A 20,948-nucleotide genomic window follows, 5' to 3' on the forward strand; every position below is an offset into this window, starting at 1 on the left:
TGAACACCTTCTGCATGCAGGGCCTCGAGCTCAGAACTGGGATCCCAAAATGTAAATGGCAGGGTCCCTGTCACCTTGAGGAAACAGCATCTTAACAGAGGAAGGGGATGGCATGAACCTGAGTAAGGCCTGGGAACACTTTAGGGAAAGGTGAGGGAGAGGCCACCTTCACTAGGTGAGAGAGGGAACGCTTCAGGATGGAGTGGACAATTGGAAACTGTGGCTTGGGGAAAGGGAAGGACTTGGGGCGATGAGGGAAGTGCAAGGTAGGGAGTGAGCAAAGTCAGAGAGATGAGAATCTAATCTGTCTAGAAAGTACAACACATGGAGGCGAGTAGTAGGATATAAAGCAGGAAAGGGAAGCTGGAGCCAGACTGCAGGGGGCCTTGAATGCCAAGTTAAGACCTCCTATTTTATTTGCTCCACATCAGGACTTCCATTCCCTGGTCCTATTTCTGCCCTTTGCAGCCCAAGGGATCCAGTCCCTTCCTCCACCAAGGAATACACTTGAATCTGGGGAAGCAGAAGTGGTGGTCTATTGCTAAAGTTTGCCAACCTGGACGGCAGCAAAGGCCTCTCCTACCCACTTGCCCCGAGCCCCAGGGCAGATCTTTCATGGTCCTTCGGCTGGAATTTCCACTTTGTATCAGCAGGGGCTGGGGGTGGGGAGGGGTCAGACTCTCTGGCTGATACTTGGTTTAGAGTGTAAGCTCTTTGGGGACACGGGCTGTATTTTTTTTTAATTTCCAATTCGCCTAAGCCCAGGGACCTTTGGCACACTGTAAATGTTTAATAAATGCTTCTAGTTCAGAGGCACGGAGAAAGTCCGGAGAATTTGTCCCCTGGGGTTCACAGTTTTATGAAGGGGTGACTCGCGTGGGTTTCTGGAAAACCATTGCATTGGAGGCCGGGAGAACATCTAATGACTTGCGTCAGCTTCAGTCACACACTCTCAGGGCCTCAAGTTTCCTCCTAGTAAAACGTGAGAGGTGCTTAAGGATCTTTCCAGCTCTAAATCCTGGCTCCCGATACAATGACACGCTTACAGCCACATTTCCAGACCAGGCGTTCCAACCATCCCAAGCTACACGCAGACACACAAGTCGCTCACGAGTGCTCATTCAAATTCCGCCAGCAAATCACAGCAGTCAGAAATCCGTTCCTCTGCTGTTCATTGGCTGGTTCGCAGAAGCAGTCCTGGCACGGGTCCCACCCCTTAGTAGCGAACCAGTAAGGGAGGACGGCGTCGTGTCATTGTGCGTCTCCCTTGCTATTGGTTGATTTCGCCATCCGTCTGGGAGCGCAAGGGGCGGGCTCAGAGCCGACGGCCTATATAAACGGAGGACAAAGGCGGCGCGGCGCTTGTGTCCCCCGCCATTTTGTGATCAGCAAGGTGGCCTCCACGTTCCCCGAGCGACTTCTCCGCTTTTGCCTCGCCCGCCCGCTGATCACGGACATGTCCCGGGACCGGTTCCGGAGTCGCGGGGGCGGCGGCGGCGGCTTCCACCGACGCGGTGGTGGAGGCGGGCGAGGCGGCGGCCTAAGCCATGACTTCCGTTCACCCCCGCCGGGCATGGGCCTGAGCCAGAACCGGGGGCCGCTTGGGCCAGGCCCGGTCCAAACAGGGCCCAAGCCCTCCATCCCGCCGCCTCCGGCGCAGGTACTGGCGCAGCAACAAGCGCAACAGGCGGCCGCTGCAGCGGCGGCGGCTGCGGCTGCAGCCGCGGCAGCGCAGCAGCAACAGGCTTCGTCGCCAGACCCGCCGAAGCCAGGTCTCCCTCCGGGCAGCAGCCCCGGACCCACGGTGGGCACCGCAGCGCCGGCCTCTGTCTCCGCGCCGTCCGCGCCGCCCCCGGGCTCGGGGGGGCCTCCGGGCCCAGGCTCTGCGGCCTCCCAGGCCTCATCCGGACCGTCGGCTCCTCCTGGGGGACCTCCGCAGACCTCTTCGACGCCGGCCTCGGTGTCCTCCGGATCGAGCGGGGGCCCGCCTCCTCCGCCCCCGGGCGCCGCGGGGCCTAAGCCAGGTCCGAGCCCTGGCGGGCCCAAAGGCAAGATGCCCGGAGGGCCGAAGCCTGGCGGGCCGGGCCTCACTCCTCCTGGAGGACACCCGAAACCACCACATCGGGGCGGCGGGGAGCCCCGAGGGGGCCGGCAGCATCACCCGCCGTACCACCAGCAGCAGCCGCCGCCACCGCCCCATCACCAGGGACCCTCGCCGGGCGGGCCCGCGGGCCGCAGCGAGGAGAAGATCTCGGACTCGGAGGTGAGTGAGCGGCGCGTTAAAATGGCGGCCCACCCCGATCCTGCTCACTTTCCTTCTCCCCCTCCCCCCTCTCAAGGCCTCGGACTCCATTTTGTCGGCAGCGAGGTGGATGCTCGGCGCATGCGTGAGCGGGGCTTCCCCCCCCCCCCCCCAGCAGCCTCGCTCCGGGCCTCGCGTGGCGGGGGCGGGGGCCGGGGTGGGGGCACGAAGCCCGCTCGGTGGTTCGGCAACGCGGCGGCGGCGCCATTTTCTCCATCCTTAGGGTGTAATGGATCCTAATGGGGCCCTTGTGAGGCTGGGGAGGAATGGGGGAGGCTGGGATATGGTGGAGTAAGATGGCGCTGGTTGGAGTAGGAGGAGCTAGGGGGGGAGCTCGGCTGCAGGCCTTCCCGGGCTCTGGCTGCGGCCGGGGAGGTGGGGCCTTGGGCCCGGCCGAGGCACCGCGCCGGCCTGCCTCTGTTTCCCTGCCTGTTAGATTCCATTTCTGTTGGATGTTTGTTTTTGTTTTCTCCCCGAGTAGTCTTGTAACCGCTTATACCCTCCTGCCTGCTTCCCCCTCCCCCCCCCCCCCCCCCCCCCGTGGGGAACGGAACGAAAGAAGGAAAACCGACCGGGAGGCAAAAATAAAGCGGATGTCCCCCTGGGCTAGTGCCTGGTTGGGAAAATAGCATTTTTTCGGGAAGGGCAGGAGGGAGTGACAGTTAATGCATAGTAAGTTTTCTTTCCTCCTTGGCAAGTCTGGAAAAAACATAAATTATTATTAATTTTGTGGGTACTTCCTCTGACCGAAAACTCCCCACCCTCCTTTTTTCTAGGGTTTTAAAGCAAATTTGTCTCTGTTGAGGAGGCCCGGAGAGAAAACTTACACACAGCGTTGTAGGTTATTTGTTGGAAATCTGCCGGCTGATATTACAGATGAAGACTTTAAAAGATTATTTGCTAAATATGGAGAACCTGGTGAAGTCTTTATCAACAAAGGCAAAGGATTTGGTTTCATCAAACTGGTGAGTGTCTACTCTTTGGCCACTAGAAAATAATGTATATACAATACAACACATGTATCATCCTATTTCTTGTTTTTCATTTTGGCTTTAGGACTTGGGGGTTGGGGGGTGGGATGGGGATATACTCAAGTCCAGAAGTCTGATTTCCATGTGTTGATTCACTTAAAAGATAGGAGTCCCTTTATGGTATAGGGCAGGAGTGGGGAACCTGCTGCTTGGAGGCCACATGTAGCCTTCTAGGTCCTTGAGTATGGCCCTTTGACTGAATCCAAACTTCACAGAACAAATCCCCTTAGCAGGCTTGGAGGTCTCAGGTTCCCCACCCCTGGCTTAGGGTTGTAGCTAAGTGATATTTAATCATGCCCTTACTGTGTCTTTGTCTCAAATGGTACCTTGGCAGGGGTTGTTTTACTGACATGGCCTAGCACAGCCAAGGTTTATATGCAAACTTTCGAGCCTTGAGGAAACAGAGTTGGAGGTCTGTGGGTCACACAGCATCTTTGATAAAATATTTAATATTAAGTCAGCAGAAATTGGTGCTGCATATTTCTAACGTTTCTTAAAAACATACATATTATTGGTACCCAGGCAGTTATATCTGGTGTGAACATCCTCAATATGTTCTGTAACATGACTGTTTTAGTCTGGCCCACTAGAGGCAGTGTGCTGTTATGGAAGGCTCTGTAATCAAGTGTTGGTCTCCAGGCTCTGCCCCTTTAGCTCTATGGTCATGATCAAGTAAGTCGTGTAAATCTCCTGTACTTCATCCTTCTCGCTTATAAAATTGGAGATCATAGTTACACAAATATTTGTGCATGGTATGACATGCCGTTTTGGGGAAAGTCTTGTTTCTTTTTGTTATAGACATTTTGCCAAACAACCTCTTTGTCTTATGCCTGCACAGCCCGTTTTTCCATTCACCAATGTATTTTTGTAATGATCTGTGAGTGGCACTGTGATGTAAAAGCATTTTATATTTATATATCACTTTCAGGTTTGCAAAGTGTTTTACTTAACCTCATTTAATGGGAAAAGCCTTGGAACTTTGTTAGGAGTGACCTGTATACAACCTAATATTGAATTGTGACCATGAGCAAATTATTTTGCTTGGTGATTTGTCATTTTCTACAGAAAAGAGCACAGTAGTTGTGCAGATCAGATGAGAATGCGTTTAAAGCATTTTGTGAACTTTGAAATTGCTGTATCAACATTACTTAACCTAGAGTAGATTTCTATGAAGACTGGTACTGCCATGTTCATATAAACTTCATGTTCCACCAGCACCTTTGAGTGAGTCTCATAAAATGAGCCATTGGGAGTAGATAGCATACTAGTTGGTACATAGATATGAGGTGCATAACATAAGTAACAGGCCTTTATATAATATCATAAAATTTGCAAACCAATTTATGTGCATTTTCCTATGAGTTTCACAACCAACTTCCTGGCGTAGATGCTATAGTTAAACTCAGTTTCATTAGAAAAAGAAACCAAAGTGTTGTGTGTCCAGTCTCCTGGTAGTGTCAGAGGCCAAATTTGAAGACTTAGGAACCTAAGACTTGTACACAACTCTTAAGACAAGTACACAGCTCTAAAGAAGTGAAATCATACAGATGGCAAACCTTGGTCTCAAAGTTCTGGCTAGGGTCATTTGACTCCCACCTAGATCGGTATGTTCTTCCATAGAAAATCCCTTTTTTCACCTTTATCCTTGGGAAATAATTTATCCCCAATTCAACATTAGGTCAAATCCAAAGTTTTTAACTTAGATTCACATGTTTGATAATTTCAGGAATCTAGAGCCCTGGCGGAAATTGCAAAAGCAGAACTTGATGATACACCCATGAGAGGGCGACAACTTCGTGTTCGTTTTGCCACACATGCTGCTGCCCTCTCTGTACGAAATCTTTCACCCTATGTTTCCAATGAATTATTAGAAGAAGCATTCAGCCAATTTGGACCTATTGAAAGGGCTGTCGTAATTGTTGATGATCGAGGAAGATCTACAGGAAAAGGCATTGTTGAATTTGCTTCTAAGCCAGCTGCAAGAAAAGCATTTGAACGATGCAGTGAAGGAGTGTTTTTGTTGACAACGTAAGCTATATCAAATTTTTAAGTTCTCTTAAATTTAGTATATGGATGTGTAGCACAGAGATGTCAAACATGGTCCACAAGGTTCCTTCAGTATAACTTGAATCAGTTTAAACAGTATTTGGGACATCTTTAACAAAATAACTACAGTAAAACATGGATAAATGTTAAAATAATGATTTTCTAAGTCATTGTGGCCTGCAAGGATCCTTATATATGATTTAGTGGTCACTGGTTCTATTTGAGTTTTGTACTACTAGTGTATGGTTTTTATCTAAAGTGGGTATGGAAAACTGAATAAACTTGGGTACTATTTTTTTTCCCCATTAGAACTCCTCGTCCAGTCATTGTGGAACCACTTGAGCAACTAGATGATGAAGATGGTCTTCCTGAAAAGCTTGCACAGAAGAATCCAATGTATCAAAAGTAAGAGCTATTTTATACTTGAATGTTTCAAAAGGATTGTGATTTTCCTCAGAATATATCTCTGTGCCTTACAGGACAGTTTAGTTTCATGGGTTGTAGTGGCTCTAAAAAAAACGCTCACTGGTGGCTCAGTCATTAGTAGTAGACAATTGATCTTTTTTTCCTTCAAAAGCCTTGTGTTTCAGAGTCCCTAAATAAAAGCTTTCCACGAGCTTAGGGTCTCTTGTATATCACAGAGGCACTGAAATGTTACTTTAATGGAGGAATATGTTATTTTCCTTTTTCAAAAGGTGGGAAATGGAATCAAACTATAGACTTGGCTGGCAAAATTCTAGGTAGTTCTTTTTTTTTTAAAGGGATGGTTTTTAATTATAGTTGTATCCAGACCCACTTTAATAAGTGGACTAACCTGGAGATCTGATATCTGATATGGATGATCAAATCAGACTAGGATAATAAGCCCCAGGTGAAATTAGAATAGTTTTACTCTCCAATTTAAAAAACAAAAAATAATCCTTTATAGAAATGAGAGTTGAAAACAATCTCAGTAGTCATCTAACCTCCCTCCCCCCTCAACTAAAAGGAATACAAAGAATCTAAGGATTTGACTGTTGGAAAAGGACCTCAGTAGCCATCTATCTAGTCACTGCTTAGGTTCAAATTGTAGAGTATCAACAAGCACTGAGTTCTTACTGTGTGCTAGACACCACGCTGAGCATTGGGAAATGCAAAGGCAAAAACAGTCTTGCTCTTAAAGAATTAACACTCTGAGGTATTAGAAACTGCTACAAGAAATACAGGAACAGCCAGCCATCTAGTCTAACTCATATGTGAAAAAGAATCTACTGTAAGGCACCTGACAAGTTGGGGGTGGGGTGGGGTGTGTGATGTCCAGCCTCTGTTTGAACATTTCCAAAGATAGGGAAACCAGAGGTAACTGAAAGCTTTGAGACAGGCTTTTGCTGTAACTTTTCCACAGTTCCAATTACTGAGGAAGTTGTCTCATGTCAAATCTGCATTTGATTCTTCGTAAATTTTTACCCATTGTCCCTATTTCTGCCCTCTAGGGCCAAACGAAACAAATCCTAATTTGATTTGCCAGCCCTTCACTTATGTCTCTCCTGATTCTTTTCTTCTCCAGGCTAGACTTTCACATTAGCTTCAATTAATCTGGTTTCAAAGTTTTTCACTGTCCAGATTGCTTTCTTCTGGACTTTTCAATGTATCAATGCCCTCAAACATTTGTGACCAAAAATGGAGCACAAGACTCCAGATGAGATCTAACAAAACCAGGGTACAGAAAGATTTGTACTTCCTCATTCCTGGAATCTGCAGCCCAAGGATATATTAGCTTTTTGGCCTCTACATTAATTACACTGCTGATTTCATTAATTTTGTAATCTTGATTTAAACTCGGAGTTTTTTTTTCCAGACAGCCAGTTTCTCCCCATGGTGTAGTTGTGGAATTTTTAAATTTGGGGTAAAAATTTTACATTACATAAATCCTTATCAAATTTGATATTTTTAGGTTCAGCCCAGTTAAGCTACCTTTCATGTTATCTTTGGATCTTGTCTTCCATTTCATGGGCTGTCCTGTTTCAGTGGAAATTTGATGACCTTGTCATTTTTATCATTATCCAAATCATAGATAAAAATTAAGCAGGATGGATAAAGTTAAGTAACATAGGACCATGCATAGATATCAAAACAGATCCACTGGAGAACTGGTCAAGTTGGAACCCTTGATAACTAGCTATTGTGAGTCTGGTCATTTAACTGGTTTTAAATTTTATCTAATCTTATAACTAGTCCACATGTCTCCATCTCCACCAAGCCAAACTCCCTGACTACAGTTTGCAGGCTGTTTGTTCTCAAGCTAAGAACAGGGGGTGACAGCAGTTCATGTGAAAAACTTTGGGCTTATGGTGGATTGTAAATTGAGTAAAAATATGATTTAGCAGTGTGATAGAAAAAAGTGCTATAGTCTTAGGCTGCATCAGTAGGAGGATAGTGTTCATAGTAGAAGTTACAGTCTATAAAATTGTCCTGAGCAGATCATATCAGAAGTACTCTATTGTTTGGTGTGCTACCTTTTATGAAAGGCTTTGAGAAGCTGAAGTGCATCTAGAGGAGGGTAACCATGAACCTGGTATGGAAATGGGTTAAAAGAATTGGAAATGTTTAGCCAAGAATTCTTTGAAGTTGTAGAGAAGGCAAGTGGGTTTTCCAAAAGTAGAAGGGCAGGTTTTTACTTCTGACAGCATTTAAGCATAGGCTGTTACTGCCCAAGTGCAAAAAAGAGAGGGATAAATGTTTTTTTTTTAGTACAAGTACTTCTTGTCCACAGTACTTAAACTTTAACAGAAAGTTTCTTGTTATTCCCATTTCCCTTTTGGAACATCTCCTTTACTTCAATTGAGCTATTTCTTTTACTCTGACCCTGATCTCTGTAAGATGTCTTTGCTAGGAACTAATAATTTATGTTTTATTTTTTCTGTTGATCGTGCCCTAGCACACGCTTAGAACCATATTTGCCCCCGCACCTCTGACTTTGGTTTCTGTCCTCTTCCAGAGGTGATTGACTACCCCCTTCATCAGTGGATCTTTTTGTGTGTGGTGATTGATGCTGTGTTGCGGATCTGTCATTGCCTGTTTTCTTAGCACGTAGTGCAAATTTCTTAAGATCAACATATGTTCATTTGTGAGGAAGGTGAATGAGAAAGAGCTGACACTTAAATATTGCCTGGTTGCTAAATCTTACTCTGTCTGTTGAATGATGATCATTAATATAAGCTCTGATAAGTTTTCCAAATCATACATTGCATCTACAAAATGACTTGACAAACTTAAACGCAATTTTCAGGGAGAGAGAGAACCCTCCACGTTTTGCTCAGCATGGCACCTTTGAGTTTGAATATTCCCAGAGATGGAAGTCTTTAGATGAAATGGAAAAGCAGCAAAGGGAGCAGGTTGAGAAAAACATGAAAGATGCAAAAGACAAACTGGAAAGTGAAATGGAAGATGCATATCATGAGCATCAGGCAAATCTTTTACGCCAGGGTAAGTGTCCTCGTCTGGGGTCAAATTTAAGTGGTCCTGCTTAATTTGTGTATTGACTGCATTAATGGGAAAAAATTTAATTTTTAAAATACCTAGATCTAATGAGGCGTCAAGAAGAGCTGAGACGGATGGAGGAACTTCACAATCAAGAAATGCAGAAACGTAAAGAAATACAGTTAAGGTAGGATTTGTTTGTAGTTCTAAGTAGATCTGTCCTTATTCAAACAATTTGATACATTACTTAGCAACCAAAGAGATAGTGGAAAGAATTGCTCCTATTTTACAACTGAGCTGAGGCACAAGAGGTTTGAATGGCTTGTCTGGTGTTTTATACCATTAGTTCAATGGCAGAGCCAGTGGTCAGCTCAATTTTCTGACTTTTCCCTCTCCCTTCTTCACTCCCCTCTATGGTGAAACAGCCATCATATTTACTTTTATATGATCTCTTCAATGTTCATGTAAATGCTTTTGAGATTTAAAATATTAAGTGCATTTTTTTTTCTAGGCAAGAGGAAGAACGGCGTAGAAGAGAAGAAGAAATGATGATTCGCCAACGTGAGATGGAAGAGCAAATGAGACGCCAAAGAGAAGAAAGTTATAGTCGGATGGGATACATGGATCCTGTAAGTGTTTGGAGATTGTTAAAAATTGGTATACCTGTGAACCAGAGTAATAGAAGTATGGAGTAAGATTTATATGTTTTTATTTTGTACTTTCAGACTCTTGCCTAACCTAATCTTTTATGGGGAGTTTTGGCTTTAAGTGTTCAGTAGGCAAAGTAGGCTTAACTTCTGTTCTTTAACCATTATGGATTGCCAAAAGGTAACTAAAATGGGGGAAAGGAGAAGTATCTATTCTATAGATCTTGGAATGAAAGTTAACATTTGACGTGGTGATTTATCTGTAACTAAATTTCTATAACTCCTGTCCTACTGTATTGTATGTTTTCTTTAGTACTGGAATTTGAAAAGTTAGTGTTTTTTGCATATTTGTAACTATTACATATTTTCCTTACAGCGCGAGAGAGAGATAAGAATGGGTGCAGGAACAATGAACATGGGAGGTAAAAATTGAAAATGTGTATTTGTTTAAAAAACATTAGTTGACTTGAGTAATTGGGTTCAAATTATAACCAGTGTTTTTGTTTCTTAGATCCCTATGGCTCAGGAAGCCAGAAATTTCCACCTTTAGGTGGTGGTGGCATAGGTTATGAGGCCAGCCCTGGAGTTCCACCAACAGCCCTGAGTAGTTCCATGATGGGAAGTGACATGGTAATGTATCTTGTGGGGACTTAATGTGGGAATTTCTCATTTTCACCTTTTTTTATTTTAAATTTTTTTTAAAGCAGATGACTTTGAACTTTCTTAGTACCCCTAGTCTTTGTAAATAGTGATATGGAAGATTAGTGTGGCGATGCATATATACATAGCAAGCTTTTTCAGCTGTGTGGTAACTTAGCTGAAGATAAGGTTGCCAATAAGGGAATCGGAAATAGGCTTTCTGGAATATTTGCAGTTTTCTTGGCATTTAAATAGGTTTGAAGTTCTGCATTCTGTTGCTGATGCACTTTTGATTTAGTGCGTGGCAACCCCAAATTCCTACCTAGTGTTAGTGAACATACCAGATTACTCTATATCTAAGTGGGAGTAATCACATGGCAAAGTATCATTTTTTTTAAGCTGGTATTTGCCATATGCATTAGAATCATAGTTTGAAGCTTTAGGCATGTTTTAGTGATAGGACTCTGGCCTCTATTTGCTGTGTCTTCTATCATATGACAAGGGAATTCTGATTGTGTTCTGACTCGTCGTTTCCCACTTGTTTGGTCTGTCTGTGGTTACAGCCTCTTAATTCAACTTACATCTCCATTTTGTTCAAGGGTACATTTAAAGACTATAGATTATTTAACATACTAATTGTGTGCTCTTGATCTGAGCCCTCTTGATGCTATCGTAATATAGTTTTAACTACTGATAGCTTACAAGAATGCTTGGGAATAATAATTTGAACTGGTTTGAGTGGTTGCATTAGGCTTTCACCATCCTTATAAAGTGCACTGTGGCATTAGAAGGGTTTAGAGGATGATTTTAAATAATTCCAGGAATCTTTGAGATCACTTTTCATAGGACTTGGGCTATGGTGAGCTTCTGTGGCTTACCAGAATCATCTCTTTACATTAAAATGAAATATATAACTTGAGGAAGTCAGTTTAGATTTATGGCCTTTGATAATTTGTTTATGGCCTTTTGAGAATAAAAAGATTTCAGTGTTTGAGTTTAACATTTTGAGTGGCTTTAGTAAAACAGTGCACCTTCATACTGTTTACTAAAGTGCTAATAAAGGTGCCTGTGATGTTTGTAGCAAAAATTTGATACTCAGTCCCTGTGGACAAGGTTCTGTGTTCCATATAGCTCATGGTAACACATGTCACTTAATGGCAGCTCCTGTGTTCTTAGCTGTAATTAAAATTAATCACAAAAAGCCAGAAAACCTTACTGATTTTGACAGTCCACTACTTGGAAGAATTGAAGCCAGTTTTCTCAATATCTCTTTTAGTATTTCGAAAGATTCTTTTCTTAGTTGTTGGTATTAGTTGTAGAACCAGTAAATACTGATTCTACTCTATTTTTAATAGTTGGTGGGACAGTAGTTGACATCTAATTTTATTTGATACGCAACTCTAAACAAGTTAGGCTTCCGTGCTCCTGTAACCATAGAAGGGGCTACTGCTTTGTTCAGTCACTACCCTTTTTATTTAGTACAAAAATACCTGACACTAGATGCAGTCTTGAACTCACTGCTTTATCGCAGTCATTTGGGCTTGTTGGTAGAGCGGTGTGGGAGATGCCAATAAAGCCTTGAAGTCACAGCGAAGTCTTGAAGTGGACTTGCACAAGACCTGGGGAAATGTTGGGTTGTTTAATGGATGCACATCACTCCTGTGTCTTTAGTTAACTTGAAATAGTCAGACAGTACTGTGAAATTGTATCTGGCTATGTAGCTATGGCTCTGAAGTGAGAATATGGCAACAAGTTTTTATTAAGTTACTTACTGTGCTGGTTAGGTTAAATCATTAAATCCATTAGTCTCTTATGCTTTTTCTTTTTGTAGTCCAGTAGCACTGTATTAAAACTTTCAACCTTTTAAGACATCTGCAGCTTAGTCAGCAGATCTGTCTTAAGCCCATCTCGAAAAGCACAAGGTCTCTAATGCAGCACATGCCACTAACTGGTGAGTAGGCCTTTCATGTCAACTCATACTGAGTGAATTGAATCTTTCTGGTTAGGCTTTCTTGGAAATTGACTGGAGTCAACTAAATATCTCTGCTCAGACCTTGAGTATGCAAGCCTTTCTCTGGGTTAATGAGGTGTGAAAATTTCTAGAACTCATTTTGGAATGGGTATTCACATCTGCACTAATGCTTAAATTTTTTAGCACTACAGGGAAGATCTGTTCTTTGAAACACAGGTGTATGAGAATGGATCAAGTGGGAACATACCTCAAGGCATGTATTACCATAAACTAATTTTCAAATTACCCTTTTTTCCTTTCTATGTTCCCGGTACCTGTGGATCGACTCAATGGTGATTGTATCGACGAACGTTGACTACGGAACCTTCTAAAAATATTTACTTAACACACATGGACATCAACTACATATAATGAACTGTTAATTACTGTTCCAATAGCGTACTGAGCGCTTTGGGCAGGGAGGAGCTGGGCCTGTGGGTGGGCAGGGCCCTAGAGGAATGGGACCTGGAACTCCAGGATATGGTAGAGGGAGAGAAGAATATGAAGGCCCAAACAAAAAGCCCCGTTTTTAGATGTGATACCTAGGCTTTCATTCCAGTTTGTTTTTTGTCTTTTCTTGTTTAGACACCGATCTTTTTAATTCTTGCATTTTAGTAAGAAAGCTACATTTTTATGGATGTTAGAAATTTATTGACCTAATATTTGTAAATGGTCTGTTTGGGCGAGTAAAATTATGTAATGCAGTGTTTCAAAAAGGGAGAAAATCTAGCTTTTTTTTGATGTATAACGTCCCTAAAGTTATGGCAGTGTACCTTGTGCCACTGAATTCCCAAAGTGTACCAATTTTTTTTACTGTGCTTCAAATAAATAGAAAAAACTAGCTATAAATTTGATCTTTAATTTTGCCATTCATGCTTCTATCATATTAGGTTAGGGAATACACCTTGCAAGTTTAAGACTCTTGGCCTTTGAAAAGGCATTTTTCTTTGTGGGAAGATATATTTAGAGGCAGGTTTTCTTTCCACAAATGGGTCTAGTTTTAAAGAAGTAACGGTTACTGAAAGAATAGTAATAATTTGCTTGCTGTGCATTACATATTCCACAGCAATGAGGATAAGCTATCTTGAGTATTGGAGATGGTGATATAAGTTGAAGCAGAACTGTAAATCTTCTGCAGGAATATGTATCAAGATTGTGGAATGGGTTTTAGAACTGTTGATGGGGGGAGGAGGGTGGGCTGGCTGAGTTTTTTTAAATAGCCCTATCTATGACTTTAACCCTGTGCTTGGTAGTTTTTAAAGTTGGAAAAAAAATAGGTCATTTCACCCCTCCTTTTACCCCAAGACCAAACCCTAAAGAATGGCTTGTATTGACTTCTCTTCCAAATTAAAGATTGTTAAATGTGAAGACTTTCATGCATTACTTTTAAGTGGCTTTATAAACAGGGAATGTGTGTTCTGCCTGAAATAGTTAACCTACCAGAGAAAGCTGCAAGGTAGTTGAATGAACTAAAGCAGGGAGATCCATACAAATTTGTACTCTGTAACTTACAGCTCCTTGTGCTACTTCTGTTGGGCAAAATACAGCATAGGAATACTAAACCTAGAAGCTTCAAGAACCTAGCAGTTCTCCTTTCTGAGAGCTAGTGGTGATTACATCCAGGGCTGTAAATTAAGTGTATTGAATTGTAGATCTGGCAGATACCCCTATAGTTGCTATTTGGTGTATCAGTATAAAGTAGCACTAAATCTGGAGGGCATAGCTCATGCTACACAGTACAAATGTTACTCCCTTTTAAAGCTTTTTGAGTGTTTCGATGGTGTTGCCAGTTAATTGTCAACTTCATTGAATCTTTCACTCTAGAGTATCTCATGATGTAATTTTAATGTAGTTGGTTGCCTGTGAGTGCTGGGAGCCTGATTTCCCAGTGTTAAATATATTAGCAGAGGTATGACCATCCTGCTTTGACTGGTTTGGCTCTGTTCTTAGTTATGTATTTCAAAACTTGTACATTATGTAGCTGTTCTATGGTATTGTTTTCCCTCTTCCTCCTCCCTTTTCCTCACCTTGGTACTAATTGGCAAATGTGAAATTCTAAGCCAAACCTTTGTTAAAAGGCTAAAGCTTAGTTCTGTAGTTTGCCTGTGTATAAAGGCAGACCTTTGTTAAAATAATTGGGCACTTGGGCAATGGTGAGTTAGTAAGTCCCCAAATGTAAACACTAGTAAAGCATGTCTTGTCACCAAAATATTAGTTGTTACTGGGTACATGCAATATGCTTAATTGAGGGTAGACTCTTTGATATTGGCTAATCTTATGCTCATTATTCCTATTCTCCACCAAGTTATAAGGAAGAGGGCAGTTGACTTTTTCTACCATTATATCTAAAGGTTAGGAAGTTTTGCCCTGTCAGTGACACATGAGATCTTCTCTATGGACACATGTCTCTTGGCTTGAAAGCAGTCCCAATATAACTTGGTCGAATTGTAGTAAGGACCCAACTAATAAATAAATAAACTATTCAGAGGGTGTTCATGGGACACCCAAAGAGGGTGAACTTGATTGTGGGGGGGGTGGGGGATGGTGGGGGAATTGGGAAGTCTGCCTGTAAAATTAATGTTTCAGTTTATTTTTCAGATTACATGCCTTTCTTTATAAAAGAGATGCTGGCACAGACCCTAAAATAAGCTTTTTAAGTAGTACTGTACCTTTGAAGAGTGGTAAAGGATGCTAATGGATAACCTGAGAGTTGTGGCTTTTGATATCCTTATCTTGGGCAGTAAAATTGCTAAACATAGTTTAGCAAAAAACTGTTCAGTTCAGCTGACATTTGACTTGTCACATTAACAGCAGTGTACTAAGTGTTGTAAACTGCTCAAATTGACTTTCAAAAAGTTCTTTTGAGACCTTTGTGCTAAACAGGTGTAAGGTAGCCTTAACTAATTTGAATTTAAATCATTTTAAAAGGAAGTTTTCTAAAAGCTTGATCCACGTGGGTTTGGAGAAGGGTGGTGATTAGCTTAGTCCATAATTACTGGGATTTGGTAGTTTCTAATCTTTTACTAGGCATTGTTAGCCATTTTTCTCTTAAAAAAAAAACCAACTTTTTCACATACTCCCCCCTTCCCAACTCTCTCATTCCCTTCTCACTTTTCTCCCTTACTCATAATTTTGATTTGGATTGGGCTTTAAGAGGACCACTGGTGCTTTCTATGCAGCATATTTTTAAGTATACTTCAATCCTCTTAAACTACATTCTGTAGAAACCCCAAACTCTGGGTAGATTTAGCAGTTATGTAGTAAATAAGCTTAACATGTTTGCACACACTGTCCCGTGAAATTGTAATCCTCTTTGCTTAGTACATTAAGCATCCTTTTTAAACTTGTAGGAACATAATCCCACAGCTGCATAGATGCATTATACCATTTAACATAAACAGATTACAATTTATGAGAAATTGTAACATTACATCTGTGAGAGACTTTATGTGGCATTTTATGGTAGATTAAAATCTAGATTCTTGGCTTCTCCTTGGCAGCCACTTTATTGTGGCAGAAAGTTTTTCTGGTATTCTTGGACTGCAATTGTGCAAGTAGTGGCCTGCTACATAACTGCATTTAGCCAGCATTTCTGCAGTGCGTAACTGTGAGGAACGTAGTACCGCAAATGGCAATGGACATTAGGACCCGGATGTAGTATTCCTGCTTGCTCCAAGATTCTCATTGCCGACTGCACACAGGTAGGTAACAAGCAATATAATCTAACTTGGTGACTTGCTATGTACTTTTATTCTGTGGGCATTCTGACATCACACTTCTGATAATGAAATTACAGTGCAGCACCCAACACTTGTATGTTGAAGTTAGCTCGCATCAAAACTGCGTGGGTTTCGGGTTAGAGCTGTAATGTAAGCAGAATTCAGTGCTGTATTGCAATTCTGAGATAAAAACCGCAAACCTCTGATGCCTTGGTATCTGACTCAGTTGTGTGGCTTTCTTTGGTTTCCTTGTATAACTCTGAAGATAAAATTGAACACTGCAGCTCTGGGAAAGAGGGTATACATAACCAAAAAACCATACTTAGGCACAGTTGGGTGCTCTTAGAATCTTGAAACAGTCTTTGTAGCATGTCGTAGTCTTCTGTAGAAGCGCAATGACCCGACCAGGTCAGCGTGGGTAGACTTTTCACTATACCATCTTGGTGTAACTATTTCTGTAGCATAAGTGAACTAAGATACAAAATACAGTTTACTGTATTGTGCAGTTTTTTTTAAAAGGGGGCTCCTTGGGAACTCTGCTTGTTAATAATGGGTTCAAGTGGAAATCTTCCAATGTGAACAGTTCTCTAGTTTGTGGCATGTCCAAACCTTTCTATATACATTCAAACCCTGGGGTGTTGGGTGGGAGGACATTGGTATGGCATGTTCATTTGCCAATAGTAGAACAAAATCTGGGAATCATGGCTTCCCAGTAATTGCCAACAGTTGAACGAAATCTGGGAATCATGGCTTCCCAGTAATTGCCAACAGTTGCACAAAATCTGGGAATCATGGTTTCCCAGTTTAAAAAGCTCGTCGTGATGTAGAGTGAAAATAATCTTCAGAACAGTCTTGTGAACTTGGCTATGATTAGCTTTAGGAATGTGATGGTTCGAATCTCAATTGCCAGAAAATGCAAGTCTTCAAAGCACCTTCACTGTTTAGGAAGGATGGACTTAAGCTTGTATCCAGTGTTTTAGAATTTGAAGTTTTAACTTAAATCCCTGAACTGGTTCTTGGCTAATGCATAAGAAACAGGTTTCAGGCATGATTTCTGCTTTGTAACTGCAAAGTTGTGCCAACTTTGCACGAATGCTGGTGTAGACTTTTCTTGACTTGAGAATTTTTCTTCAATTGTATTTCCTAGTGAAATAGCTTGCTCATTATTAGCAAAGTTTCCAAACTGGAGACAGATTTGTACTTTGCTTTCTAATCCATTCAAGCAAGTAGTTTCTGTACTTTTGATGTCTTAATGAATAGTTTAGCTCACTGTAGTAGTAACATGATGTAGCTTGTATTTCTGTTGCTCAGCAAGTGACATCAGTGTCACTAAATCTGGCTTCTAACACTGTGGGGTTTTCTGTGCATAGAAAAAAAAATGTTAAATCGGTGGCCATATTTGCTACCGTATCACAAGTGCTTGAGTTTTTAAGTTTAGGATTTATTTTTCATTAGTCAGTATGCTCTAAGTGCACATACTTGACATAACAGTTTGGACTTAAGGAACATCTTGAAGGGGTTTATCACTTTGCTTTGTTCTTCATCCTTGAAACTGATTGGGTTTTTACTCTTACAGAACAAGCAACCTGTGACATAAGTGGTTTTCCATTTGCTTTAGCTATCAAACGTGAATCTCAGTGCAGCAGGTCCCCCCCCTTCCCCAAAAACAACAACAAAACTAAGACATCTCAGCCAAAAAGTTGGGTATAAGTGGGTTTCAGTAATAATGGAAATACCAAGGTGTTTGCATTGTATTTCATGGTTTTACATTACCATTCAAAACTGAACTGGTGCTTTTAAAATTTAAACAATTTGAAGCTCAGAGGTGTGATGCCAGAATGTATTTGAGTACTTGTTAGGCCCTTGGAAACAAGATAATGGTGCTGTTTGAAAGATGAAATACAACGGGTGCTTTTACTGAGAATACTGTAAAGCTACATACAAAGTATGGATGATGGTTGCAGTTTCCCTAATACTTAAACAGATGCGTGTGACTCGTTTTGGACTCTAGCTTTAATGGGGGGGGTTGCATGTCTCCTATTGTTAATCATTGTTAGCTGCAGTGACATGATTTGCAAGACCTGTGTTTTATTTCCTTTCCCTAAAATGTTATGTGACGTTTCTGGAGAGCCATGCTGTTTGTTCTGGACCTTATTTGATTTTGCCTTTAGCTGATATGTCAGTGCTCTGTCAGCTAGTGCAGTTCTCAAATGGCTGCCTACTAGGGAAAGAATCTGGAGGATTCACTACTCCTTTTCATCTGTCATTGCTGCTAGATAATGATTGGCAATTAAAAGACTTAACTGTGGAAACCCCACAGTCATCTGAAAAACCCATCACATAAAATGTTGCTTTAAAACACCAGTGCTGACAAAGTTGGTTCTCTCTTCTCTCTCCCCTCCCCCCAAGGTGAAAGGGGCTGAACAGAATAGGACAATCTGGAGAGGGGATGGATGCAAAAAGATATAGTATCCCTTATGAATGGTACATGTGCAACAGGGAATTAGGGAGGAAGAAAAGCTTGGAATTGGAACTTGAATTAAGGCTGATCTTGTTCTTGTGCACTGTGGGCCTGCATTGTGAATGGGATGTCTTCCCCCTCTGATGAGGAAGGCTATGTATTACTCAGGTTCCCTTGGAGTGGCATTGTTAGTCTGCCCTAATATAAAAGCCCAGTGAGGATTTAGGGGAGGGAGAGAAGGGAGCTGTCCAGAATGAAGTGGCAACAGCTGAAGTATCACAGACTTGAAGTGGGGAGGGTACTCTTGAACAGGTTCTTCTGAGATTGGTCAGTCTGGCTGATTGATGCTGGAAGATAATACAGGAAAGGTGCTTTCTCACAGTAAAGAGCAGGGCTTGATGACGTTAGGGTAAAAGTTGTCACATACCTTCACATAAGGGATAGTATATTTTGGGTTGCAATCAAACTTTATTGTGCTCAGACTGGTGAAAGTAGCAGTTTAGGATTTTGTATTTAAAAGGAAGTGTTCTGCACTCTTTAATTCAGTTGCCTACTCTTGGACATCATCTTTACAAGAATTATGTAAACTAGACTGTCTGCCCCATAAGCTTCTTTCTCCTACTATTTTCATATGCCATAATTTGCCCCCAATTTATCGGTCTTTATCTCTGGAATTTTTACCTTTTAAATTGTGAAATTACTAGCATTTCTGGATCTTTGGCTTTTATAATAACTTTGTTTATTATTCTTTAGGTAAGAATGATTGGTGTAGGCTGAAAACAGTGCTCATCCATTGAGGTAAGTTTACCTGCTTTTTGAACTGTGGAACAATTAAGTCTTTTAAGTTTATTGATTACATATGATAATTACTGATTTTCAAGGTATAATTAACTTTAAGTTCTGAGAACTCGTCTTCATTGTTTGGTTAGGAGAACTTAAATCATGCAATCATTTTAGTCATTAGAAACTTACCTATTTTTAGGGGTAGTGATAAGGGCTTTTCTGCTTAAGTCCTCCTTTGCTGCTCTCAAGATCTAGGAAGTAATATTTTTATAATGACTTGTTTGTGCTTAGTGACTAATATTACCCTTTTGGTTTCAGTCTTCCAGTACAACTTGAGCACATCCAGAGCGTAAGCCGTGGTTACACACCCAAGGAATTGATAAATAGGTGAGTTGAAGGTGTGTTATATCACCTAATTTTCTGAAAAGGCAGCAACTTTGCTGAGTCCCTGACTTGGGGAGTCATCATAAATGCATAATGTAAAAGGAAATCTTATCAAAATTAGCATCTTTGCTTTTTTTTATTACTAGATTGTAAGCTTCTTGGGGGCAGTGGGAACTGTTTTTTGCATTTTTATGTATCTGGAACACAGTAGGCACTTTTTGATTCTGTAGCACAGAGCCTGATAATGGGTGCTTTTAAGAAATGCCTATTTGTTTGATTTTGTTATAGTGATTGCCTTGTCTTTGTCATAATTTGAAATGAAACTCCAAATTAATCTTTTTCTCTCCTTATTTCTGGGAACATAATTATGGTTTTTAAAATGAGGACTTATTTCAGATTTCTTATTCTTGTCCTCGACATACACCAAGAGGTTGTAGAAGACAGTTAAAATTGATTTTTGTGCCAGTTAGGTCCCAGTTCTGCACCCCCTACCCCGAGGGCCTCCCCCCCAAGCATACACATAATACTAAGGTACTGTGAAAAAATTCTTTGTCTTTGTTCTTCATTATAAATTTAAACTGTAGGAAAAAGTATGGCTACTTGGGAATGCTGTTTAAATAATGTGTTCAGAAGTAAAGGGGAGAAGGTTCTTTGCAAGTTGAAATTTTTACAGGTAGAATAAGTCTCAAGCTCTAGGGTTTGTCACCGAGGGTTGAGTACCAGTTAAAGACACTCACAATGCAAGGCCAAGCAGTTTAGATTGTATTAAGAAGGCAGTAGAAAGCCATTCGAGGTTTTTGAACAAGGTGAATATGATAAAGACTGATACAGGATGGAGAGAAACTTCAGTAGTCTAAGATGTTGAAACAGTGATCCTGGACTTGGTCACTCTATTAGAAGATGCTTTCCTACTTTGGTAATTTTGTACCGTCAATCTTAGTGGCATATAGGAAATACTGGCCACTTGTCTTAATTATTTGGTACTAAAACTTTTCCTGTGCATGAAGCTTAATATTTTGGTATTAGCCATTTTTTTTAGCTGATATTTAGTGAGTCCTTTGACACATTAGTAATTTAATAGTTTTTAAAGCCTTTTGGGATAATAATACCTTTTTTGAATTTACAGGAGCAAGGAAGGGAGCAGTGTTTTGGAAATTCACAAACCACTGAAGAGGAGCCAGGATTATTGAAGAAATTAATTCTTAATAATAAAAAAAGTTTAAACCCATATCTTAGTAGTTCTGCTTTTAGTAGAGAACATGCTTTAGTAAATATGGTTGGCAAGAGCACATGGTCCAGTATTGCCCCTGGCAGTTCCAGAGCTCACTGCTAGGTGGCACAAAAGCAGCATCACTTCCAGTAACCATGAGGCTTCCCGGTTCATCAACGTTTTAAAAATCCATTCGAACCTTTATGGCTGTTTACAGTATTTCTAAAACCATCTTAGCAGTTGGTGTCTACATACT

General features: G+C 41.3%; 1 protein-coding gene across 2 annotated transcripts; it reads left to right on the forward strand.

The window, feature by feature from the left end:
- Positions 1-1,275: 1,275 nt before the first annotated feature.
- On the forward strand, positions 1,276-20,712 carry SFPQ (splicing factor proline and glutamine rich). 2 transcript variants are annotated; one of them, XR_005009632.1, is made up of 12 exons: positions 1,367-2,263; positions 3,079-3,267; positions 5,060-5,361; positions 5,689-5,784; positions 8,648-8,844; positions 8,941-9,025; positions 9,350-9,467; positions 9,862-9,907; positions 9,997-10,115; positions 19,069-19,113; positions 19,417-19,485; positions 20,609-20,712. XR_005009632.1 is itself a non-coding variant. In XM_036747099.1 (10 exons), the coding sequence occupies exons 1-10, from the start codon at positions 1,457-1,459 to the stop codon at positions 12,666-12,668; spliced, it is 2,094 nt and encodes a 697-aa protein (XP_036602994.1). In that variant the 5' UTR covers positions 1,276-1,456; the 3' UTR covers positions 12,669-14,064. The 2 variants fall into 2 exon arrangements, 1 of the variants encoding a protein (XP_036602994.1); XM_036747099.1 differs by lacking the exons at positions 19,069-19,113; positions 19,417-19,485; positions 20,609-20,712 and adding an exon at positions 12,534-14,064 and having other exon boundaries at positions 1,276-2,263.
- Positions 20,713-20,948: the final 236 nt, after the last annotated feature.

This window comes from Trichosurus vulpecula, chromosome 2 (assembly GCF_011100635.1).
Source record: "Trichosurus vulpecula isolate mTriVul1 chromosome 2, mTriVul1.pri, whole genome shotgun sequence".
Taxonomy (NCBI): Eukaryota; Metazoa; Chordata; class Mammalia; order Diprotodontia; family Phalangeridae; genus Trichosurus; species Trichosurus vulpecula.